This window comes from Carassius gibelio, chromosome B5 (genome assembly GCF_023724105.1).
Source record: "Carassius gibelio isolate Cgi1373 ecotype wild population from Czech Republic chromosome B5, carGib1.2-hapl.c, whole genome shotgun sequence".
NCBI classification, from domain to species: Eukaryota; Metazoa; Chordata; class Actinopteri; order Cypriniformes; family Cyprinidae; genus Carassius; species Carassius gibelio.
In genome coordinates this window covers 35,145,549-35,170,938 of record NC_068400.1, presented here as the reverse complement: position 1 = coordinate 35,170,938, position 25,390 = coordinate 35,145,549, and the positions used below count along the sequence as shown (strand labels likewise).

General features: G+C 37.3%; 3 protein-coding genes across 10 annotated transcripts in view; 2 read left to right on the top strand and 1 right to left on the bottom strand.

The window, feature by feature from the left end:
• c2cd2l (c2cd2 like) overlaps positions 1 to 12,260 on the bottom strand; it is a 28,367-nt gene extending 16,107 nt beyond the window's left edge. For 3 of the 4 annotated variants that reach the window (XM_052556322.1, XM_052556324.1, XM_052556325.1), the window contains exons 1-2: positions 11,924 to 12,259; positions 9,724 to 10,159 (exon numbers count right to left, since the gene is read on the bottom strand). In XM_052556322.1, coding sequence (XP_052412282.1) covers positions 9,724 to 10,086 — 363 coding nt within the window. In that variant the 5' untranslated portion in view covers positions 10,087 to 10,159; positions 11,924 to 12,259. Of the gene's footprint in view, positions 1 to 9,723; positions 10,160 to 11,923 lie in introns of all 4 variants that reach the window. The other variant, XM_052556323.1, reaches the window with a different exon arrangement.
• Positions 12,261 to 13,730: 1,470 nt separating this feature from the next.
• Positions 13,731 to 18,087, top strand: dpagt1 (dolichyl-phosphate (UDP-N-acetylglucosamine) N-acetylglucosaminephosphotransferase 1 (GlcNAc-1-P transferase)). Its single transcript, XM_052557098.1, has 9 exons — positions 13,731 to 14,387; positions 14,478 to 14,598; positions 15,148 to 15,361; positions 15,481 to 15,627; positions 16,056 to 16,140; positions 16,307 to 16,495; positions 16,751 to 16,838; positions 17,273 to 17,428; positions 17,647 to 18,087. Exons 1-9 carry the CDS (start codon positions 14,224 to 14,226, stop codon positions 17,710 to 17,712), a joined length of 1,230 nt encoding a protein of 409 aa, XP_052413058.1. The 5' UTR covers positions 13,731 to 14,223; the 3' UTR covers positions 17,713 to 18,087.
• A 552-nt stretch (positions 18,088 to 18,639) lies between these two features.
• Positions 18,640 to 24,799, top strand: hinfp (histone H4 transcription factor). Of its 5 annotated transcripts, none has more exons than XM_052557093.1 (10): positions 18,640 to 18,796; positions 19,203 to 19,410; positions 20,206 to 20,435; positions 20,590 to 20,689; positions 21,299 to 21,451; positions 21,621 to 21,698; positions 21,804 to 21,924; positions 22,053 to 22,191; positions 22,776 to 22,900; positions 23,330 to 24,799. In XM_052557093.1, exons 2-10 carry the CDS (start codon positions 19,248 to 19,250, stop codon positions 23,688 to 23,690), a joined length of 1,470 nt encoding a protein of 489 aa, XP_052413053.1. In that variant the 5' UTR covers positions 18,640 to 18,796; positions 19,203 to 19,247; the 3' UTR covers positions 23,691 to 24,799. The 5 variants fall into 5 exon arrangements, with proteins under 5 accessions (XP_052413053.1, XP_052413055.1, XP_052413057.1 ...); XM_052557095.1 differs by having other exon boundaries at positions 18,658 to 18,796; positions 19,206 to 19,410; XM_052557097.1 differs by having other exon boundaries at positions 18,708 to 18,728.
• The last annotated feature ends 591 nt before the right edge of the window (positions 24,800 to 25,390 follow it).

Below are 25,390 nucleotides of genomic sequence, written 5' to 3'. Positions count from 1 at the left end.
CATTGTAGTGTGCTAATCTCAGTCAGACCCTTAATACTTCATAGGCATGTGTGCTCGTCACAAAAAGAGGGCATGTGTGCAACTGTATGTGGAAGACAGAGAGTGTTCCTAGACACATTAGTATAATGTCACTTTGAGTTTGAGCCACCCTGTCTTCAATCCCCTTTGGACTCTTCAAATGTACCACAACAGCCTTTTGAAACAACCAAAAATATCCTTCTTCAAGGCACCATGACGCAACTTGATGTCAAAACTAAGGATCCAAAGATTCCTTGAGGCAAATCTAAATCACTGGCTCCCAAAAACTTAAGGCAGTCCAATGCCGTTTCAAAATAAAGGAAAATAGAGGGACTCTGTCATGAACAAACTTTGCTCTTTTTTTTTTTTTTTTTTATCCTTTATTTAACCAGGAGAAGCCCATTGAGATTAAAAATCTCTTTTGCAAGGGAGACCTGGCCAAGATAGGCAGCTGAATTACATCAAATTACATCTTTAAGCCTTGTAATAATCATTTATTGTCGATTTTAATATTTTATTGGTATATGTAGGTTTTGCTGCTCTGTAAGTCAATATGAAGCAAGGAAAGACTTACTTAAAGCTGCGGTAGGGAACTTTTGACGCTCTAGCGGTTAATAAACAGAACTGCTTGCAGAAGAACATTGTAGCCAGAACTACTTCTCTCTGTTTATGTCTATGAAGAATCACAAAGGTACTGGGTTACTCCGCCGCGGTATCCCCGAAGCAATCTAAAATAGTCTGAATATAAACACTTATTATAGGTGCACCCTAGTGATTCAGGACAAGCTAAAAACACGGTTTGGAAAATGGATTCATGGTGTACTCGCTTATTATATAAATTTTTCTACATTTTGAACACAAACAAAGTTACGGACCGCAGCTCTGACTGGTTATTTTTTACCGGGAGCGATGGAGTTTCTGCAAATGGCAATAGGACCACTGGGAGGAGCCAGAGGAGCTTGATTTTTTTCACAGATTATCTGTCTCATATTCTACTGTCAGGACATAATGGAAGGTTTAATAAATATGTAAATAATATTTTTTTACTAAAGAAAACCAACAGTGGTAATTAGATTCAGTTGCTTATTTCTTGTTCTCTGTCCACCAGAAAAAAAGAAAAAAGAGAAGGATGATAGCAAGACAAAAATAAGCTAACTAGTTTGACCTTGAGCCCTGTTTGTGCATGTGCAGACAATGTGCTATTCTGCTCACTGCAGGCATGATAATGTGCCATCATCCCATTCCATCATATGCACAGATGCCCCACACACACACACTTTTTTTTAACACAGATGATGCTGACACTGACACACATGCCTTGAAGCCTGTGCCATATTGGCAAGCGATAAACTTTCAGAACATTGACGATATTAGACAGGCCAGCTGGGAGAGCAAGAGACATGAAAAAACTCAATCTCATATGTGCCCATATGACCATATGATTATATGTGCCCATGGCAAATGCCCTTCTTTAGTTGCCACGTGATGACCAATTGTAGACCATGTTTAACATGCATTCTTTGGAACTACATGACTCAATGAAATGGACAACTGCAATGCTATGTGGAGGTGTAACCCCTCTCACCCGGGTCCTCTCTGACGCTCCTCGCACTCGCTCCGAGCGGGGCTCGAACCCGGGTCTTCCGGCATGGGAGGCAGACGCACTAACAAGGAGGCTAAATGAGCTTTTACCTGCACAGCTCTACTCGCTGGCCTCCGTTACAGAGGCATACAGGTCCAATACCGTTCAAAAGTTCGGGCTCTGTCAGTTTTTTTTTAAGACTATTAGATCGTTATGATGCTTAGAATTTTGCTGATAATTTATTCAGAATTCTTTGCTGAATAGAAAGTGTTTAATCTCACTGTTGGTCAATATGCATCAATGCTGAAAAAATAATAAATTTCTTTAAAGCCTGATTCAGACTAAATGACTTTTCGATTTTGGCATGATCTGCTTGACCTAGGGTGTCATGGGAACTCATGAACGACAATGGGACGGGGCGCAATGACAGCACGCAGGTCATTAAAGACGGCAAGTGGTGAATGGTCGTGTAGTCTGTTATTGTTTATTGTACACAACAAGATTTAAGGAGTCAAAATCACATAATCTGACGCAGTGACTGTCATAATGAAAAGAAATGGTATAGTCTGAACCCTCCATAAAAAGAAAAATCCTACCTACCCCAAATTTTAGTATTAGGATTAGTGCACAGTTGTAAATTAAGACACAAAAAACTTTGAACTCTGGCCTTAAGGTAGCTGGTCTGTATATGTCTTATTATATTTAGACTATATTTTAATAAATATTTAGTAATTTATTACATGTATAATTTTGGTCAATAATAAATCAATTTTGTTCTCTGATTTCTTTTTCCCAAAAATTTCCATTAAACGTAAAATTCATGTGAAAAAAAGAAAATAAACTCAGTCATTGTATATTTTAAAATCAAACAGAGAGAAGCACATTTATATGTAATTTGGTACAATGATGAGGGCATACATTCACACACAACTGGAGAAATCCAGTGACCAATTAAACTGATAACTTTGACAAGTTATCCAAGTCATTCTAGGTCAAAGAGCTGTGTGCTTTTTTTATACCATGTTTATTAGCAAGTAGTGTACTTAATTGTGTGTATGTATGTGTGTATCATACTGTATCTCAGAGGACGTCCTTCTATTGTTATTGCCACATATAACCAGCTGTGCAGATCCCCCCTGCCAAATCCCTGGATTACCAGAGGGAGTTTGTGTGAGTGTGTGTGTGTGTGTGTTGGGTGAGAAAGAAAAAGCAAAGAACGAATGAAGGATAAAGCCTCTTAGCATCCTCACACATCACAGAAATGCAAACTGAAACTAACCAAATATGACCAGAATTGCAGCAAGCAACTCTTTATTCCCACTGCTGCTGAGTAAGCAAAATCTCTTTGACATCAAGGTTTCTCTTGGGTGCTGGTAGAGTCATATCAATTCAGTTTTTTACTTGTTTTAGGCCTCTACCACCCAGGTTGATTTGTATAGAAACAGACACACACAACACAAGATTCACATATTGTGTGGGGTGTCAAAACTGATCATCATGATCAAACCCTTTATACTTCATCTTCCCTATAATCCTTCCCTTAAAGGCAGTCCAACAGCAACCCCACTTTCTCCGTAACAGTCAGCAAAGCGATAATCAGATTAAAATCCCCAAAAATTTCCATTAAACGTAAAATTCATGTGAAAAAAAGAAAATAAACTCAGTCATTGTATATTTTAAAATCAACCAGAGAGAAGCACATTTATATGTAATTTGGTACAATGATGAGGGCATACATTCACACACAACTGGAGAAATCCTGTCAGAGTGACCAATTAAACAGGTTGATTCGTATAGAAACAGACACACACAACACAAGATTCACATATTGTGTGGGGTGTCAAAACTGATCATCATGATCAAACCCTTTATACTTCATCTTCCCTATAATCCTTCCCTTAAAGGCAGTCCAACAGCAACCCCACTTTCTCTGTAACAGTCAGCAAAGCGATAATCAGATTAAAATCCCACCACATGTGAAATTATGTAGAGGAGATTAACCAGTGGTCATTGGCTGGTTAATCATCATAGTAGGAAGTTTTCTGGAGACCTTCATATTAACGATCATAATTAAAAAGTTGCAAAGTTCCATCTGGATGAATAAAACTCTCATTGGTGCAGTGGTATTCATGCACTTCCCTCTTAATGCCTCGGGCAGCCACAATCACATATGCACTGAGCCCGAAACACATTCCCCCTTCCTTAAGCAGCTGCTATACTGTTATGAAGCTCTTGCTGAATTACATTACTAGCTATCAAAATCTTTATTGCCATACAAATATCAGCAACTGCACCAAATGAGACTGAATAAAATGGAGGTGCTTTTTTTCCACCTTGAGTATGAGCTCTGTTTTCTTCTATAATAGCCATAAAGTATGACGTATCCGAACCTTTTTGCCTTTTCTTCAGAATAAAAAAAAAAGTGTATTCTAAAGGTTAAATAAACTGATCTATTTTTAAAAATATATTTTTGTTGTATTTTTTCACATTTCAGGCTACAGGGTTAGATACACATTTACAGCATAGTTTTGCACCAGTAAATAAATAAAAAAATGGTTACACTTTACTTTAAGATTGAGTTCTCGCAATTAATATAACATCAACTACTACTTTTGCCTCAATAAACTCCTTATTTGCTGCTTATTAATAGTAGGCATTGAGTAGGGATGTAGAATAGGGTTATACAGAATATGTGATTTATAAGAACTAATAAAACAGCCAATGTGTTCATAATAGGCATGCTAATAAGCAACAGGTTAAAGGAACACTCCACTATTTTTGAAAACATGCTCATATTCATACTCCCCTCGAGTTAAACATTTGAATTTGACCATTTTCGAATCCATTCAGCAGATCTCTGGGTCTGGCTGTAGCACTTTTAGTTTAGCTTAGAATAGATCACTGAATCTGATTAGACCGCAAGCATCTTGCTCAAAAATGACCAAAGAGTTTTAATATTTTTCCCATTTAAAAACTCGACTCTTCTGTAGTTACATCATGTACTAAGACTACTACTAAGAAAATTAAAAGTTGTGAATTTCTAGGCCGATATGGCTAGGAACTATATTATAAATCCGTTGTAATAATCAAGAAACATTGCTGCCGTACAATGGGTGCAGCAGGCGCAGTGATATTAAGCAGCGCCTGAAAATAATACCAACAACTCTGCAATTGCTGCAACTAGTGATGTGAAAAAACCCGGGACCTCGGTACCAAGTCGGTACTAAAAAAAGAAAATGCTACGGTACCAGGTTTTTTTTTAAGTACTGGTGGTACTGAGTACCGGTCAACCTTCGGGATACAAGTCCAAGTCTCTAACCATTAGGCCACGGCTTTCTGAAGGAAACTGGCTGTCCTCAGAAAATTATGGATGTAATTTTTATTCAATCTTGCCTGTAATACCTGAAGAGCATTTTGAGGAGCATTTGTGAGCACTAGCTTAGTGCTTATTTGATTACAGTCGTTATCGGAGAAACATCATCTAACTCATCTGCTCTACAAGCGCCTCCTGCTGACAGAGAATGAATTTGCACATATGCAGACACAAATTAGAGTGCAAGGCATTTTTTTGTGTTTTGCTTTGGTACCGAGAACCGTGGATTTTCACTGGTATTGGTACCGAATACTGAGATTTTGGTACCGTGACAACACTAGCTGCAACTACACAAAACAGCTTTGGACTATTTCAGGAGCTGCGTAATATCACTGTGCCTGCTGCACCCATGGTTCGGCAGCAAAGTTCCTTGATTATTACACCGGAAAGAGAGCATAGAAAAACATTTAATTTTCAGTCTGTCTTAGTGCATAATGTAACAACAGAAGAGTCAAGTTTTAAACAGGAAAAATATTGAAACTCTTTGGTCATTTTTGATCGAGATGCTAACGGTCATCAGCAGTAATCAGATTCAATGATCTATGTTAAGCTAAGCTAAAAGTGCTTCCACCAACCCCGTAGATCCGCTGAATGGATTTGGAAATGGTAAAATTCATCCGTTTAGCTCTAGGGAAGTTGGAAAATGGGCCTACTTTCAAAAATAGTGGCGTGTTCCTTTAATAGTGAAAACTGGTCCCCACACTACAGTATTACCTAATAATTGGTTATGAACTGCATTACTTTTTCGATTCATAAGCATAAACAGTTGGAATGTTTAACAGATAGAAATACAGAATGAGAGACTTTGTCTCTCTTCTCCTTCATCTCCAACCTGAGAGGTGGTCGCCATGGCTAGGGCTGGAACCATGGCGTTTGTTTTCATGTTGCTGTGTCAACAGATGGCTTCAGTGCTTCAGAGGGGCAGAGCGAAAGTTGCTCAATCTCTTTTGCTCTAGATCCAGTCTCAAGCATACACACACACACACACACACAAAACACCTCACAAGCACTGGAACAACCCCTCTGGCAGGTTTTTCAGGTCAGAGGAACTTGATATGAGTGGATTGGGATGTCAATGACCTGGCATGCTGAAAGAGCAAATACCCGGTCTGCTTGGAGACAAGATTCTAGATCAAAGCTTCCAAAATGGGAACTTCTCCCCAAAGCCCAATCTAACACAGGAATATTTAACTAGCACATAGAGGTCACCTCTAAGGGAGAGTCACGTGACTAACATTTCACAGCACTATAAATTCCCACAGAAGATCCAGTTATTGCAGATTAAATTGAAATTCATAGTTGAATACTGACACCTACGTTTTTTTTTTCGTTTTTTTTCTAATCCAAAAGGTCTTAAAATTCAGAGTCGTTCCATTCCCTGACCACTTTTCTTTGGAGCCAGTTAACTGTCTCCCCTCTGTTAGCCAACCCTCTCTCTTCCTACATTATAATCAAAGACATTAAAACTATCAGATGAACAGAGAAACGGGTTCTTTTCATAAAAGGTAAAATCATTAAAACAGAGAAGAACAGATAAAGCATTGCTGTTTTCGATACAGCTTCCTTTACGGTCTACTGCTTTGTATAATTGAAAGAAAACGTACAGGAGTTGAACTGAACTCAACAGTGTCCTACTGTGTGAAAGGTTTTGGGAGATGAACGGAGACTGAAAACTGATGCAATTTAGAAACAGATGGAGGGTTTGGAAAGACATCTGGTAAATATTCTGTATTAAAAGGTACAAGGTCACAACTTTTGCAATCAAAAAAGTCCCTTTTTTCATTGTCAGTAGTGTAGGAATGCATGAAGCACTGCTTCAAAACAAAGCAGCATTCTGTTGGTAAAGGAGGTCAATTTTTGTGAATGACTTCCAAATCTGTGTGAGGACATGTTTCACCCTAACATGAAATTCCAGACTGCACAGATTCCTATTGAAATGACTGGATTTAGCCTGTGAAATTAAGCCGAACAACTGTAAATGTGACCACACCTACAGTATCAAGAATCTACAAGGTAGTCTGCCAAACTTTGGGAAGAACTGAATGACAAAAACATTACACCCCTATTTTTAATTAGCTTGATTCACACAACAACACACAATGCACCAATATAACCTGTATGTTTACATGCCTGAAACTATCATCCCACACTTATGAAACTATAATTCCCTAAGCGTTTATAATGGAGGCTGCACCTTCTATACCATGATCATGAAACTTCAAATAAACGTTTTGCATAAACTTAAAAAACAAGAACAGAACCATGCTAGTCATAACCTGTGCCAGTTCCATTGAAAAAACGGTGTGAATTTATTCTTGAAATCTAAAAACCACACACAGTGACACATTACATCAACTCCTGTGACTCACTCCCACATGGGGATTCTAAACGGTAAAGACATTCATTAGGAAAAGTCCTTACTTCAGGACTCCCTGGTACAGAGTCTGCAAAATCGTTGCACTTCGCAGCATTTTTGGATCAGCTGGACACATTACAATCAGTGCTGCAGTTATGGCACACAGCCAAAATGCACTTCAATTAAACAGCTAACTAATAAATGGCTATTTATTAGCCTCGTCCTCCTCTCTTTTCCCAGATAAGCCAACAGGCTGTGAAGACATTTAAGATAAAAGGACAGCAATTGCATAACTGCATTCTGTAGCCTTCCCTCCCCCCACTTTGACAACCTGAGAAAATAACTAGGTTGCTGAACTGGCACAACTATCGGCAGGAGACCTCGGTAAGGAAATGAGAAGGAAGGATTCTCTCTCCCCACACTGACTTTCTATATAGCTCAGGTGTTGGATCAAAGTTCACTGTATTGAAGTTTAAATCCCTTGAAAGCTTGCATTTGCTGTAAAACCCGACTGGAACTGCCTGTTGAGTGAAAATGCCATTTCTACATTTTACTCATATCTCATCAAACTAAATATGCAGATAACCATCACTTAAAACGACGGTGAGTCCGCTGATGAACTGTTCTTCAAAGACTTCAAGGAAAAGCATTTTTTCACAATTCAGCCTTACCTCACAGAGAAAAGTGTCTAGAGAGGGGATGGAAGGACATCGTTCATTTTTTCGAAGTACACCTACAGGGCAGACTGAGCTTTGATACAGACACAGATCAAATACAGTTAGAGTTAAATATAGGAGTGGAGACCTTTACACAACTCACCAGTCCTCAAACATACTCTTAAACAGACGAAGGGCTACAGAGGGAACCAGTTGTTAAAGAGACCTTTAAACTAGTTGTGTGATCTGTGTGTGTTTTTTTTCTGGAATTAGAGTAATAGACATATCTCAGATTGATCGTGGAACTGCAGATTATCTGAATGCCCATGAGATAATGAGCTGACCACAAACAATAATCAACATAAATATGCTGTGCTACAGTTAATCGTTTATGTAACAATATTGATATTTTTGGTCATGGGTCAGGACCAGTGGACAAAATATAACATTTAGTAATATTTCCAGAAAAGGCCTCAAAATACAGTATATTTTGCTGTATGAATATTTGAATAGGCAAAACATCAAAATAAAGATCAGAGCCTCTACTTTTGAAAAAAAAAAACTGTTTTATTCTAGCTTAAAGCACTCTCTTTTTAAATCAACCCTTTCATATAGGTAGGTTTCATAAAAATGCAAAATTCATAAAAAATGAATCAAAAAGCATAAATCCAGTAAATTGCTTCCATCAATACAACCAAAGCTTGCACAGACATATACCTGCACTTCCTGGACCAACATGTTACCCCGTAACATTATGCAGATTTCATTTATATTCATTTATAACTCGTTGGGAAAGAGTTAATATCTACAGGGTAATTTGTTGACTGATTTCTTCATCTGCTCCGATAGAAAGAAGCTCTTTCATTTTGGCATTTCATTTTTTTTAATGCATTGATTTGCTGCAGGAGGCATTTATTCACCCCCCCTGGAGCCATGTGAGGCATGTTTTAATATGGATGGATGCGCTTTATTTGACTACTTTTGAACTGCTGAACAAAAACAAACACCCATGCCATTATAAAGCTTGGAAGAGCAAGGACAATTTATTATTTAACTCAGATTGGATTTGTCTGTAAGAAGAAAGTCACCTAGGATGCCTTGGGGGTGAGTAAAACATGGGCTAATTTTCATTTTTGGGTGAACTAACCCTTTAATGTTAGCAATATGGATAAAAACATTCATACAGCTAATGCATGTGAGAATAACAGACAGTTGCCGGAAAAAAGTAATCTGTCAATTAAACAGGTATCATGTGAAAGTGTGCCTCTTAAATATAAAACCAGTGCAGATAGGCAATAAGTGGGTCAGATTTTCAGCAAAAATCTTGCCGTTTAAGACAGCCCTTTAAAAAATACTCTCATTTACACTGATTAGCTAAGAAAAAAGAAGTGCAAATTTGGCTCCATGAGAGAAACCCCAGAAGAGACAATAGACTGAAGCCTGTCATGTGTAATACTCACTGCAGAGCAGATTTTCTGGGAGGAGAGTGAAAGTGTGTGGTTGTTACACAAGAACCTGTGTCCCCTGACACTCTCACACCCACACGTTCACTAACAAGTAGCCAGGCCATGATATTATGCCCACACACACTCGCATTGCCTAAAAATACTCTTACAGATGTATAAACATGCACAGAGCACTGAAATCACATGTGTATGTATATACAAAACCCTCCTACATATGTTTCTACATCGTATTGTCTCAAAACAAATTGAATTTTGCTCCAGATTGTACTCACCCCTTGCCTGCAGGCCTGTTCGTTGAGCGCCCTGACCCAGGCTCTCTGCCAGTGCTCTCTGAACGACTTGAACGCAAAAAGCGAGGACAAAAGACCTTTGACACCCGCTTCAGTGTCACTCCCTGCTCCATCTCGTCCCAGCCTCAGCCTCAGGAGGGAACCCCACACGCCTCCCGTCAGTGTCTGGTGGGTGAGACTCAAGGGCAGCTGCCACGGGGTCTCCCTCTTGCCTTGGACCCTCGTGCACCACCTAAGGCGATGCAATGGCAGTGAGAACTGAATGAGCCAGGCTAATACAACCAGCAGCGAGGCGCAGAAGAGCGCCACCTGAACCAGCCAGCTCACGTCCTGAAAAGTCGTCATCTCCCTAATCACTGTTCACTTAAGTCTCATGTTTGTGAAAGATTGAAAATCTTGACTCACGAAGGTTGGAACTCTGGAGAAAGGGCAAGAGAAACAGAAAGTAAGTGGAGAGGAATAGCCATGCAGCAAAGACAAAATATGTCATAGGAACAGTGAGATCTTTAAGGGATGGTTGACTCAAAAAAAAATCTAAATTCTGTCATCATTTACTCAACTTAATGTTGTTCCGAACCTGTAAGGGGCCATTCATACAGAAGGCATCTTGCTTTTAAAAATGAGAGACGTGTGACAGGGGAGACAATAAAGACACAAGGTCCAGAGATGTGTTTTTATCATGCACATCTGTTTAGCATGTTAATGCAGAAAAACAACCGAAGAGGAAAACACAGTGGAATGCAAAAATGTGTTTGTGAACAGCCCCGAAGATCTTTTTTCTTTTAACAAAAGAGCTGTTAGACAGCATGTTTGGGAGTCACTGATAGCAGGGATGGTTCACACTACACAGAACAGTGGAAAGAAAAAAAGGCAAGGTCTCAAGAAAAAATGTGAACTTTTTTTTAAACTTGAGCACCTCTCGCTATTGTCAAATTTGTGCATCCAGTGCATGATTAAATAGAAAAACAACTGAAAACAGTGCAGTTGAACGCAAAAACATATTCTGTGTGAATGGTCCCTTTCTTGATTGCTGTTCTCTTTTTATGTTCCAAGGAAAAACTTAAAGGTAAAAAATAATGAAAAAAAAATAAAAAAAATAATAATAATTATATATATATATATATATATATATATATATATATATATATATATATATATATATATATATATATATATATATATATTTTTTTTTATTTTTTTTTTTTTTATTTTTTTTTTTTGTGAACTGTACTTTTAAATAAAAGGTTAAATTCATGAAAATCAGCTATGGTTTCTTTTCTATTTACATATATATTATATTATTGGCCAATGTTTTCCTACCAAACAATAAGTAAAGCCAGCTTACCTAAAAAATATAGTATTTATTTCACAACACCATACTTACTGCTGCTGTATTTGCTTATTGTGCTGTAAAATCGTAATAAAGGTATGTATACTATATGTGTGTGTATGTATGGGTACACACACACACACACACACACACGACAGTGGTCTAATCTTATTGCACAATAATGACTGTAGTTACTACTTTAACCATTTGCGCCCAAATTATGGTTACCATAGTAACCTTTTTGCAAAGGTTGCAAAAACGTGTTCTTATCAAAGAGATGTACATTGTTTCGTGTTAGTATTACAAACGGTGTTTTAAAGTTTTAGCAGTTAAGCAAACTGACTAAGCATTTCGGTGAAAGTGTGACATTCAATGCCTGTCCTGAAACCGGAGAAGTGCGCAACTTCTTCCAGAAAACTCAGATCGGTCGCAGGTGAAGCCTGTCTCAAACCCGTTCCGATTCTGTCACATTACTGACAGTTCAGGGTTTTCTGGGTCAGTGCAGCACTGCAACGTCGAAATAGCTCAACATGACCCATCTAGCGATTCATTTAAATCCCCTTCGTCTTGACAGCTAATCTAAGCTTGTTTGCAATAGTGGTGTTCATATCAAATTATGCATGTTTACGGCCCCCTCGCAGCTCACCAAGCTGTGTTTCAAAGCCTAGTAAGCTGCCTAACTAGACAGCATTTTTGGGCAACTGACTCAGATCAGTCAGTTCAGCTGACTCGGAACAAGCCTATGATTAACAAAAATGCGGGACGCGCATATTGAGAATGAGGAGTTGTCGTCATAGCATAGCCGAGTGCATACCCAGTATTAAAAAACAAAAGACAGAAAGGAAATATTACCGATCAGATGAGAAACACCGTCTTTGGACGCTGACTAGCTACAGATCGCCAGCTCAATGGCTACATCATGTCTTCGTTATTTCAGCACCAGTCTTTAGGTCCGAGCATCTTCTACGATCAAACCTGAATTTATCGGTACATGGCCTCCGTTTCGTGAATGTTTAGAGTGCTACATAAAACCACACATTTATAATATCCTGCGCTGTCAACTCAAGAGAAAATGTTCCCCCTCCCACCGTCAGTATTGAATGGTCTGTAATGGTAATGCGCAGGAACAGAACAGTCGAGCTGTCAAATAGTGTAGCAACACAAACTCACACGGCGCAAGCACTACACGTATTTAAAGAGACACCCACACCCTCTTGATCTATCAAAACTGCGCATGCGCAGTGCGCACATTCCCTGCCTTCGCGCCACAAGCGCACTCGCTGTCGCTGATGTTTATGAAGATTTACAAGATGTCATAAACGTAATAATGATAGTTCCTTTAGTCATCACTTTTAAGATACAAGTATCCATTTATTTTGTGTTTTGGGCTAATTTTTCTAATTCTATATTAGCCAACTTCTGTATTTACCAATTTTTTTTTTGAAGTGAAGTGAAGTGAAGTGACATTCAGCCAAGTATGGTGACCCATACTTAGAATTTGTGCTCTGCATTTAACCCATCCGAAATGCACACACACAGAGCAGTGAACACACACACACACACTGTGAGCACACACCCGGAGCAGTGGGCAGCCATTTATGCTGCGGCGCCCGGGGAGCAGTTGGGGGCTCGAGGGCACCTAAGTCGTGGTATTGAAGGTGTACATGCACTCCCCCCACCAACAATTCCGTCCGTCCCAAGACTAGAACCCACAACCCTTCGATTGGGAGTCCAACCTTTTGGTAACATTTTACATTTATAAGTATTTTATTACTATTCTAGCAACATTTTATATTCATAATGTACATTTACAAAGATAATATGAATATAAATACATTTGATAAATATATAAAATATATTAAAATATTAATATTTTAAAGAAGTCAGCTTGCAATAATCTTCTATATGTAATATTTATAAAATTTTATTAAAATACATAATTTTATAAAATACTTACTTAACCACAATCATAAAATATGTATTATATATACACATATTATTGTTTTAATATGCTTTCATTCATTTCAATGTATTGTAATGTATTCATTTTCATGTTTTGTAACCATCTTATAATATTTTGTGTAGTCTTTATGCTTATAAATGTTGGGTTCATTATTGTAAAAAACATAGGGTTATTATATGATATTATAATAGAGTGAGCATAACCTTTGATGACTGTCATATCCCAATTCCAATGTCTTGTCTAAATTATTGTAATACATGTTTAATCCAATAAGATTACACCATTGCCTTTTTCAGCCTTTTTCCCTTAATTAAGATGTATGAACTTAATACATTTTTAAATATTTACATGTATGGCTATATTAAATAGAATATTAAAAAAAAGAAGAAGAATACGACGTAATGTTGTTGTTGATGTTCTTATTTGGTATTTCTAAAAAACTAGAGTCATGCCACAAAACATAATTGTTGATTCAAGCGACCGAATCATAATGATTCTACACCAAAAACGAGACCTTTAACGTACTATTCATTTTGTTTCCGGTTGTGTTACCTCTGCAAAGGTTCGACTGAAAACAAGATAATAACAAATATATTTATGTATTTCTCTGATAAATTATCACTAACTTACTTTGTGTTTATCAGTAATGTGCTCTCAATCTTTTATTGTCGTACCAACAGTTTATGAGAGTATAATAAGCAAGCTGTTTCAATGTCCCCACTCGGCGGACGGATTATGTTGACGGAAGTAGACGTGGATTTTGTGATGAGATCAGAGCCAACCTTTACAGTAAACTGATACATCTGTCACATTTTGACGTCAAAGAAGCTTACGTGTAACTAGTAACTCATAACCTGAACAGGTGCTTATTTGGCCAGGATTATTTTTATCGCTTGACTGTAATTTACCAGTGTCAATGAAAATCTAGCTGGCATCATAAAGCCAATGAACTGCCGTTCATTGAATCAATACTTTTGTATAAAAACGGTTCGGTCGATTATAAAACAAGCTGATTGTCATTTATGCGCGCATCGAAGAAACGTCAGCCAATGACCGCTCCACTATGGATAGGCAACATGAAAGGTTTGAATGTTGCTGACAGGAATCGAACGCTGTTTTCAACTAGATTTATCCACTGATATATAGTACCGTAGATCCAGTATATTGTATTTTTATGTCGTAATAGTCCATGGAGAAGATGTCTCCAATTCCTGCAATTCCTCTTATCATCAACTGTTGTATGTCTGCACTTGGGTGCATTGCAACAGTCAAACTGATTCCTGCTTTTAAGGATCATTTCATATCTGCCAGACTCTATGGCATGGACCTAAATAAAACCATAAAGAAAGAGGTGTAAGTAGTTGAGTTTTACATCAAATGTATGAATGGCAATTTGATGCTTGGAACCTGAATTTAATGCTTTCTCTTTTTCTTATTAACCAGGCCTGAATCGCAAGGTGTAATCAGTGGTACAGTCTTCCTCATCATTCTCTTCCTCTTCATCCCTGTCCCCTTCCTCCAGTGCTTTATGGGGGAGCAGTGCCAAAAGTTCCCTCACAATGAGGTGAGTTTATCATCCCTTAATTACAAAATAGTAAACACATTTCAAAAATTCACCACTTACATTACTGTTGTGTTTGGGTTCAGTTTCTTTAAGGAAATTAAATTAAAGTGTTATTAAACTGTTTTTAACATTGATAATGAGAAATGCTTCTTGAGCAGCAAATCAGTATATTATGATTTCTGAAGGATCATGTGACACTCAAGACTGTCACTGATCACAGGACTGAATTATATTTTAAGTCGTGCTGGGCAATGATTAACTGCATCCAAAATAAAAGTTATTATAAGAGACTTCTTTAAAAATTAAATAAAAAAAACTTACAGACATAAAACTTTTGAACAATTGTGTATGTTTTAAGACAAAAATTAGTTTTACCATTAGCTTTTAATGACCTTTGTTACTGAGAACCTTTACTTCCATACACACACACACACACACACACACACACACACACATACATATATATATAATATACATACATACACATATAATACACATAAATATAAAATGGCAGTCATAACTATGGCATTTGTGAATATGTCCATGTAGTTTGTGCAGCTGATCGGTGCTCTGTTGGCCATCTGCTGCATGATATTCCTGGGCTTTGCTGATGATGTTCTGAATCTGCGATGGAGACACAAGCTGCTGCTGCCTACTATGGCCTCCCTGCCTCTACTCATGGTCTACTTCACTAACTTTGGCAACACTCTCATTGTCGTGCCCAAACCTTTCCGTGTGCTGCTGGGGATGCATCTGGACTTGGGTGAGTTTGACAGTCTGCTTAAATGTCTGGTGCTCTAGATTTGATTGTATTTGCCCTCTTGTTTGATATGTCCAGTATGATTGTCCATATTCTCAGCATTATTCTACAATGTGTTTCAGGCATTCTGTATTATGTATATATGGGAATGCTGGCTGTATTCTGCACAAATGCCATCAACATCTTGGCTGGTATTAATGGCATTGAGTCTGGGCAAGCTCTCTTCATATCTGGCTCCATCATCCTCTTTAATATACTGGAACTCAATGGTGAGGGGAGGGTTTCTATTCAACTGGTTTTATCTAATTTTCCACCTGCGTTCCACATGCATAATTTATATTATATATATGCCATTTATATATACTATACTGTTCAAAAGTTAAAAATAATATTTGTATGTTTTTGAAACAAGTCTGTTATGGTCCAAAAGGGTGTTTTTATTTGGTCAGTTAAAAACAGTAAAACTCCTGTTGGGAAATAACTTTTTTTTATATATAAATATATATTTTGAATGTAATTTATTCCCGTGTTGGCAAAACTCAACTCTCAGGAGTCATTACTCCATTCTTCAGTGTCACATTATACTTAATTTGTTTAAACCTCTCTGACATTGCTAGATTTTTATTTGAATAAGTCTGTAGATATATTTTCTAATTTATATTGTTCAATTGATCTTTGATTAATGTTTCTCTTTCAGGAGACTACAGGGATGACCATGTTTTCTCTTTGTACTTCATGATTCCCTTTTTTTTCACCACATTAGCCCTCTTCTACCACAACTGGTTCGTTAAAATATTTTGCTTTTTGATCATCTTTACTTACTTTAAGAAACTTTAAGAAAGCCCATTAAAATACTGACCTGTAGTTTGTCCACTGATAATAATGATAATAATCTCAACCACTTCTATTTTTGAAACTATAATATACAATTGAATTTTTTTTTTTTAGGTACCCTTCCTCTGTGTTTGTGGGAGACACGTTCTGTTACTTTGCTGGAATGACGTTTGCAGTGGTTGGGATACTCGGCCATTTCAGTAAGACCATGCTGCTTTTCTTCATCCCCCAAGTCATCAACTTCATATATTCTCTGCCTCAGCTGTTTCACATTATTCCCTGTCCCAGACATCGCCTGCCTAGGTGGGTTATTACACTAACATTTTCAAATCCAGCTATAACACAGATTCCTTTTTACTTACAGTAGAATTTATTTTGACACTCATTGAAAGTTATTTGAATATGTGGGCATTTGAAGTGTTAAACTCTTTAAGTAACTTTTTTACTTCTGATTTATTTGTAAGTTTTATACATGCACTGTTGCCTAAACATTTACACTTTAGATAAGGCAAAGTGAAATGGTTATGAGAGCTTGACCTCTGAAACTGATTGATGCAGGTTACAATCTGACACGGGAAAGCTTGGCATGAGCTATTCCAAGTTCAAACAGAAGGACCTGGGAAAATTAGGGCAACTTATTCTGAAGGTAAACACACTGTCAGTATTTATCATTATGAAAAGGTCTAGGAATGTTTGTTTAAAAGCAATTAAAGATCCAGGAGCGTAAAGCTGCAGTCCGTAACTTTATTGTGTGTTCAGAATTTATATAATAAGCGATTACACCATGAATCCATTTTCCAAACTGTTTTTTTTTTTGGCTTGTACTGAAACAATACGGTACACCTATAATAATTGTTTATATTCGGCCTGTTTAGACTGGTTCGGGTAGGTACCGCTGCGGAGGAGCCCAGTACCTGCGTGAATCGCCATAAACAGAGAGAAGTAGCTCCGGCTACTTTGTTCTTCTGCCAGATGAACGCGGTTCTGTTTATTAACCGCTAGAGCGCCAAAAAGAATGGACTGAAGATTTATATGGTATTCCCTGTATCTTTGAATGTGATTTCCTCTTTTATCCTGCAGGTGGCAGAAACGTTATGGCTACTGGATGTGCGTAGAGGGCAGGAAGGAGATGATGAGTTTATAGAGTGTAACAACATGACCCTTATCAACCTGGTACTAAAAGTACTGGGACCTACCCATGAGAGAAACCTGACTGCAATAATGCTTTTAATACAGGTGAACCCCAGTAATTTATTCATTATCATAAGGCCCCCTTTAGTCACAACAATATTCAAAGGCAAGGTTTGATTCATTTATGTGACTTTTCCAAGTGAAGAAATCACATTTTCAAAATCAGGCTACCTCATGTATGCAGGTTTTCAAAGACTGTGTACATTTTTTCAAAAGAAGCTGGTGTTTTGGTGGTTTTTAATAATATTTGATGTTTTTCTCAGGTCTTGGGGAGTGTCGTGGCATTTGGAATCCGGTATCATCTTGTGCGTCTGTTCTATGACGTCTAGACCACTCAAGCTCCTGAGAGACTTTACAACATGCTACCTTCATTTGAAGAACAAACAAAACTGACACAAAACTGATTGTTAATGATTATTATACTGTCTGTCCTCTATGGGATCTTGATACTACACACTGTATTCCAGCTTCTCTGTCTGTATAACTGCATGGGATGGGACAGTGTACACACATGCCCTTAACTGTCATTGGGGCATGAAAGCTCTGTAGATAATGAACAATGTCTGCATAAGGATATCCAATTATTTTGGCTGACCTGAAAAGAAGGTTCTATTCTGAAAGATTATTTGATATATGCAGTTGTATTTTTTTTTTTAATCTAATATTATGCCTTTTGACTGATTTAAATAAACCAGTGTGACAATGGACCAAACTAGCTTCCGGAAAGGAAAAGTGCTCTATATTTATACTGTTTTATAGATCAATTATTGTATATTTTATAAGTTTTATTTATTTTGTTTTCATGCAGTTTTCAGACCAAAAATCAAACATAACCCAAACATTAATACTAATACAAATTTTCAGTTATTTAACGTGAGGTTTTACAGGTTTTTATATTCCAAGGACTCTCCCTTTCCTAAAATACAAACCCAGATGTTAAGTTTAATATATAACAACCCTTTTATAATGTGACCATAGTAAGTGTAGTGTTTTAATAAGAACATTATGTTTGCAAAAAAAAATTTTTTGTTATTATACTAAAATGATAGCAAATTGTTAAAATATTGTCTAGAAAATAATTACTTTATCACATTGGATATCATATTAGAAAAATATGTTTCGCTTTCTTGAGATTTATTAGTATAGCACAATATTTTCGCTACAATTCCAAAGCAGATTTACATAAAGTAGTGCCATACAGCAAGTACATTTTTTTTACTGAATATAAAGTGCAAGTCGAGCTGCGGAACACTTAAATGCGTTTGGGTGTTTGAGGGAATGATAATTGTGATGTACTGCTTGACTGCAATTTGATTGGCTGAGATTTGAACGCGACGCAGCAAAGGTGAATTCTGATTGGTTTGGTTGTTTCATGGGAAAAAAGTAAGGAAATGCTAGAAGTATTTGCAAAAGGTGAGTTATTGATCAATATTTGTAAACAACTGCAGACGCCTTTTCTCGCGAATTATCTTTGAATGAAAACACATTCAATTATTCACAACCGAAGCTAGTCAAAAGATACTAGTCAACAAAAATGGAGGCAGAATGTTAACTTACCTTTTTGTTTTGCTAACTAGCTATGTGTCATACAAGCAAAGGTAGCAACTTCGACTATGATTTAATAAAACTACTAGCTATACATTTGGTAATTAAGTAATTTTAATATGTTGGAGGTAATCATTTTGCCCCAGTTTGTATTGTAAATGTGGTTATTTATCGCCTTTAAAAACAAACTGGCCGCTATGGATAGATAGCTCGAGTTGCGCTGTTCAGAACAAACTTAACGTGACACTCATGTTAGATCTCGCATGTGTTTCAGAAGACAGGAGGACCACACATTGTGCTTTACATTCAGTGCAGCAGGATGGCACCGTCGGGTAAACGCGCCCCGCGCAGAGAGGAGCTGCAGCTGGAGCTGGCGTGTGAGTGGGGCTCGTGTCAGGAGACGTTTGACAGGATGCAGGAGTTTTGCCAGCACGTGGAGCAACATTATAAAGCTATCGTGGACAGTGAGACAGACTTGCCAGGTTCGTCCAACCCTTGAAAGTGTCAGGTGTCCGTGTTGATTGAAGTGTCTTGTAATGGAAGCATTTATTTACTTATCTTTCTTGTCTTAAAGGGATAGTTCACCCAAAAATGAACATTCTCATCATTTATTTAACATCATATTGTTCCAAAAAAAATTTATGGAACGCAATAGGAATTTTTTTTTGAAGAATATCTGCTGCTTGCACTGAAAATGAAAGGTGACTATGGATGACTCACACTGACTTGGAACATAGAGTATGAGTCATATGGACTAATTGTAATGATTTTGTATATAAACACTTGTATAATGAAACTAAAATCAATACTGATTATAAAAGCTAATTCAAAATATTTATAAAAATTCTCAATATAAATAATACTTTATATCAAAAGCCTCCGTTTGTTGTAATTGTGTGCTGTAAAGTTATTGTGTAAAAATGGTTAAAGATTACATTTTAAGAATAAACATAGCATGTATTGCAAAAAAAAAACAATAGCTTATCAGTTCTGGTATTATGTGTTTTAAAGAGGACTATTAGTCCTGAAGTTTTGCTAGTAACACATCACATTTAATATTTCTTCATGTATTCTACACTGCACAACAGTCAATGGCACATTTTTATGCACTGTTCCTCTGTCTGCATTAATGTTACATCAGTGGAGGATTGTTGAGTGTTGACTTTGAGTCATAGTAGACGTCTCAGCTCAAGGTTTCTGGCAGTAAGAGTCCCTGAGGCACCGACTCCATTGGTCTAGTCCATAATCAATACTTGGCTTGCCTGCATATTTTACAGAAGAGGAGCATAACTGTCTGTGGAGAGACTGTGGCTTCTGCTCAGTGGAAGGAAATGCAGAGATTCTTAGACACATGTTCTTCCACTGCTACCACACCAAGTTGAAGCAATGGGGTCTTGCTATACTCACCGACCATAGTGACATGGGTGCCTGTTCGGTTGGCCTCCATAACCGCAACATTGTGCCCGAGGTCCAAGAGAACTTCCTTTGTCTTTGGGAGCACTGTGAGGTATGGAAGCAATCCCAAGTGTTTTCCTTTTTTAGATTATGTGGCTTGTCAAATCAAGTTTATTGTGGGAAGAGTTTTTATTCTATTATATGTATTGTGTTTGGCAGTGCTTTCAAAAATAAAGTGCTCAGCTGATAAGCGTGTTTGTATTCAGATGTCTATGGATAATCCGGAGTGGTTCTACAGACACGTGGAGATGCATGCCCATTGTCTCGAGGCTAATGAAGAGAATGTGTTGTTCTGTGGATGGAAAGGTAACAAACAACTTCAGGGCCCCTCCATTGTCCACAACAATATTTGAAAGCCCTATACTTTTTCTAGTAATTTTAATATAGTGGAGAAGCATTATTGGTAAGGATAAAAAAAATGAAATGGGTTAGAATTCTAGTTCTAGTTTTAGTTGTAAAATGTGTTCTGTTTACTAAATGTAATGTAAATCTTAGAGCTTAATGCATGTTCGTTATAATATGACTTTTCCAAATCCAAAGATCACACATTTAAAAATAGGCTAGCTTATATATTTACTGGGAACCCCAACTCTTAAAAACAAACACATCTAAAATAAATCATTGTAGATGTTAATGTTTTTTAAAAATGTCACCCTAGTTGTTTTTGGCACCTGGTTGAGAACCACTTCATTTATTAGATGCAGCAAGTCAGTTATGAAATAAACACAGAATCATGAAGAATGGAATAATCAGTTATTATGCTTCATAATGTCCAGACTGCTACATTGAAAATTGAATATTTGTCAGTTTTGTCTTTTCTGGACCATATTTGTACAACATATAAGAGTTTATTTCTCTTTCTTTGCCTGTAAAGATGTGCAAATTTGTTGGATGTGTTCATTTTCTTATTTCTAGACTGCGAGGCCTCTTTCAAGGGCAGGTTTAAGTTGCGAGAGCACATGCGTAGCCACACACAGGAAAAGCTGGTGGCATGTCCGACCTGTGGAGGAATGTTTGCCAACAACACAAAGTTCTTTGACCACATTCGACGGCAAACCTCCATAGAAGGTGAGGGGGTTGTGTTTGAGTTTGTACAGCAATAACAGAATCTGAAAACCTTCTGTATTGAACACATTTGACACTTTGAATTCTTGCATTGAACATAACAAAAGAAAATGATTAGACTGAGTATTATGGCTCATTACAACCATTTGTTTGTGTGCGATTGTGTCTGTAGGTCAAAGATTTCAGTGTTCTCACTGCTCTAAACGTTTTGCCACTGAGAGGCTGCTGAGAGACCACATGAGGAACCATGGTATGGGTCTTTTTGTATGCTGAGTGTCATTATGGTTGTACATTGTTCTGCTGTATTGAACCTCACAGGCCTTTATTTCCTTATGATGTTCTTCTCTGTTCAAAGTCAACCATTATAAATGTCCACTTTGTGATATGACCTGTCCATCACCGTCCTCGCTGAGAAACCACATCAAATTTCGTCATTCCAACGAGAAGCCTTACAGCTGTGACTACTGCGAGTACAGGTGAGGTCACTTCATTGCCAGTGATTCGTTACCCCTGGCCTGGATATTTCTGATCTTTTAGTCTGCCATTTAAGACCTGTTTGTCTGAACATGATCTGACAGTTGGTTTGTGTTTGTCTGGTTTGCAGCTGTAAAAACCTGATAGATCTGAGGAAGCATTTAGACACGCACAGCAGTGAGCCAGCGTATCGATGTGACTTTGCAGATTGTGACTACTCCACTCGCTCGCTTTACTCAATCAAGAACCACTACAAACGTGTTCATGAGGTGAGCCAGTCAGAGCCAGTAAGAAGACATCAATATAAAATAATGAAATATATTATTTTGTGCCCCACAGATTAAAGTAAGTCAGGTTTGGTAAGACATAGAGCATATTTTACTTTATTTTATTTTTGGATATGAATATGGCAAATAAAAAATGGGGTCAAGCAAATGGTAATGTACAAAATTAGTAGATTGTTACTTTTAGGACTGTTTTTCCTGATTTCAAATGTAAACAGGAGATTGTAATTTCTGTGAATTGTTTTATAGCCTGTAATTCAAGTGAGAAATAAAAAAGAAATAAAGTACTAAGGTCCAAGGTTTGATCTATAAAAATGATCTATCTAATCTAGAGATAATTAATGAACTTCTATAGATGTAACTTCTCTCATACAGCCAGCAACACAATAAATCCACAATAAATGTATAAAATAAAAGGCAGAATACATTGTCTGGAAGAGTGTGAGCAATTAAAAAAAAACTGAATGTTCATCAGAAAGTGAATACAATTCTGCATTATTATATTTGCACTCATATTCAGCTCATAGCTTCAGAATAGCTAAAACGTTAATGTGTTGTTTTGCATTTAGGGAGATGACACTCCTCGCTATAAGTGTCACGTGTGTGAGCAGTGCTTTACCCGGGGGAACAACCTCACTGCCCATTTACGCAAGAAACATCAGTTCAAATGGCCTTCAGGACACCCGAGATTTAGGTATGAAGACTTCCTCTTTGACTTTGCTTTTGATTTCAGGAAGCTCTTGGTAGATGGTTTATGTGGAAACCTACACTACCGTTCAAATATTTCAGATTTGAAAGAGTTTTTTTTTTAGTTTGATGTTTAAAAATCTATTCAAAAACAGTCATTTTTTTTATATGCTGTTTAAAACAACTGTTTCAGCTTTAATACATTTAAAGACTTTTTAGTGTTACATGATCCTTCAGTAATCATTCTATTATGCTTGAATGCATTTGTGCTGCTTAATGTTTTATTAAATTTTTTGTTGTTTTGGAAAACATTACTTTTGCAGTTCATAAACTTTTAAGTATGTTGACCACCCATAGTAGATGCCATATGTATTTTGATGTGGACATTAGACCTGACCCGTCTAACCTGACTGTGGTTTTCACCAATCTTTTTCAGGTATAAAGAGCATGAAGATGGGTTCATGCGCCTGCAGCTGATCCGCTATGAGAGCGTGGAGCTGACAGAGCAGCTGATGCGGGAGCGGCAGGGAGAAGGGGACAGCAGTGAGTCCAGCCAGCAGAACGTCCAGCCCGGGGAAGACATGGAGGAGACGGGGACCCCCAGCACCATGAGTGGAAATACAGAGGCAGGAATAAGAAAAGAGGGAGTAGATGTCTGTAGGACACAGGAAAATACAGAAAGTGTGTTCTTGGTGTTGACAGCCGGCACCTCTGCAGAAACAGACTCTACAAGGGAGGGGGCCGTAATGCGTCAGCTACAGGACACTGCCCAACAGCTGGGCATGGAGGTGGTTTAACTGCACTTCTGATATCTGGAATACCTTAACTGCTGTGTCAGACAATAAAAAGGTACATTAGGACATTCCAATTAACTCCGTGACAAAAAGTACTATGACTAACAGGGGACCAAAACAGGAATAGAGTGTGTGTGAGAATTGTCATCATCAAACACCGCACTGAACAGAACAGAGAACGCTGAATCACAAGTTAGCTCTGAGGATGTGCTTAAATGAATAGTTCATTCAGAAAGGAGCTTTATTTGTTATAATTTCCTCACCCTCATGTCTTTCTGACTGATTATTTTGTTTGTCACAAAATGCAAAATGAGATGTCTAACACAGTGTGAGTTGCCTTTTTCTATTCAACAAACATCAATAATAATTTATATTGCCAAGCTCCAAAACACCAAGAAACACCAAGAAACTATAATAAATATAGACTTTTATGTTATAAGATTTTTTCCCCCTGTTTGGAAGTCAGTTTCCTTGTAGGAAAAGCACAAGCACACACATTCAGGATCTCTATATTGTGTTTCTTCAAAGAAGGACCCAGCAGGGTTAGATGATAAGATTGAGGGCTGAACTGTTCTTTTAAATTTGACTTTTTGTGTGTGAGTGAGTGAGTGAGTGAGTGAGAGAGAGAGAGAGAGAGAGAGAGAGAGAAGAGGGTAATGGGGAACAGAAACGTTTAATCCTACTGAACAGTTTAATCAGCTTTCTTTGACAGGTTCAGACTTAATGTGAAGGAAGATGGACAGATCTCTGTGGAGAGCTCTTTACAGTGTATAGTTTTATACTGTGTGCTTCTGTTTTAAAGTTTAATTGGAAGTGCTTCTGAATTTTTAACCACCATTACCGTTAATTTATTTTTCTACTTTAAATTGAGATCAGTTCTGTTGTGCAGAAAGGCCCATTCCAATTCCTACTGCTGTTGAATCAAAGTAAAAAGTAGGTTCAATTTTGTTTTATTTATATATCATTTTTTTTATTTACCTTTTCCTTAGACTATTTTTTGCCATTGTGTCCGAATTATTCATAATCTTATTGAAGAAAGAATTAATTTAGGGCATACTGACTATACAAATTGAAATAATTTTGCTTTAAATAAACAATGGTAGTAATCAGTACTTTTTTGTCCTTTTTATTTTGTTCTTCTCTAATCAAAATATTTTGCGTGTAAACTGAAATAATTTCTTACCAAAGTCAGAATGTTTTTTTTTTTTTTTTTTTAGTGGTGCCATCAGATGAATGAATTACATTTTAAAATCTATTAAAATAGTTATTTCACAATATTACTGTTTTGAATCAAATAAATGCAGTCTTGAAAGGAGGCTCTTGCTCACTTAAAAACATACAAAAGAATCTTAACCCAAGACTTCAATCATGAGTGTGCATATATACTGTATATACTCCTCTGTGTATGAAAAATGAAAGCTTGTGTGTTCTGGGAATAATACACTTTGTTCTGTGATCCTGTGTGTGACTAAGAACAGTGTGTGTAAGTCAGCAGGCAGGTTGTGCTGGGTTAGGCAGAAGTTTATGGATTACTGCAGCAGTCAGAGGTCAGTGTTTGAACGCTTTTCACAGATCTGTGTCTTTACAGTAATTACACGCACTGCAGGTCTCAGGCACTAGGCACTCTGCTTAGGGAAGCGAATCAGACAAGATTAATCTCTAGCATTGTTAAATGTGAGAAACATGAAATGTACAATCCGTAC

Coding starts and splice junctions, on each gene's coding strand:
- hinfp (XM_052557093.1), top strand. CDS start 19,248: ATGGCACCGTCGGGTAAACGCGCCCCGCGCAGAGAGGAGCTGCAGCTG. Junction 20,690..21,298: donor GTTGTTCTGTGGATGGAAAG/GTAACAAACAAC, acceptor TCTTATTTCTAG/ACTGCGAGGCCTCTTTCAAG. Junction 21,452..21,620: donor ACGGCAAACCTCCATAGAAG/GTGAGGGGGTTG, acceptor TTGTGTCTGTAG/GTCAAAGATTTCAGTGTTCT.
- dpagt1 (XM_052557098.1), top strand. CDS start 14,224: ATGGAGAAGATGTCTCCAATTCCTGCAATTCCTCTTATCATCAACTGT. Junction 16,496..16,750: donor CCCAGACATCGCCTGCCTAG/GTGGGTTATTAC, acceptor TGATTGATGCAG/GTTACAATCTGACACGGGAA. Junction 17,429..17,646: donor CAATAATGCTTTTAATACAG/GTGAACCCCAGT, acceptor TGTTTTTCTCAG/GTCTTGGGGAGTGTCGTGGC.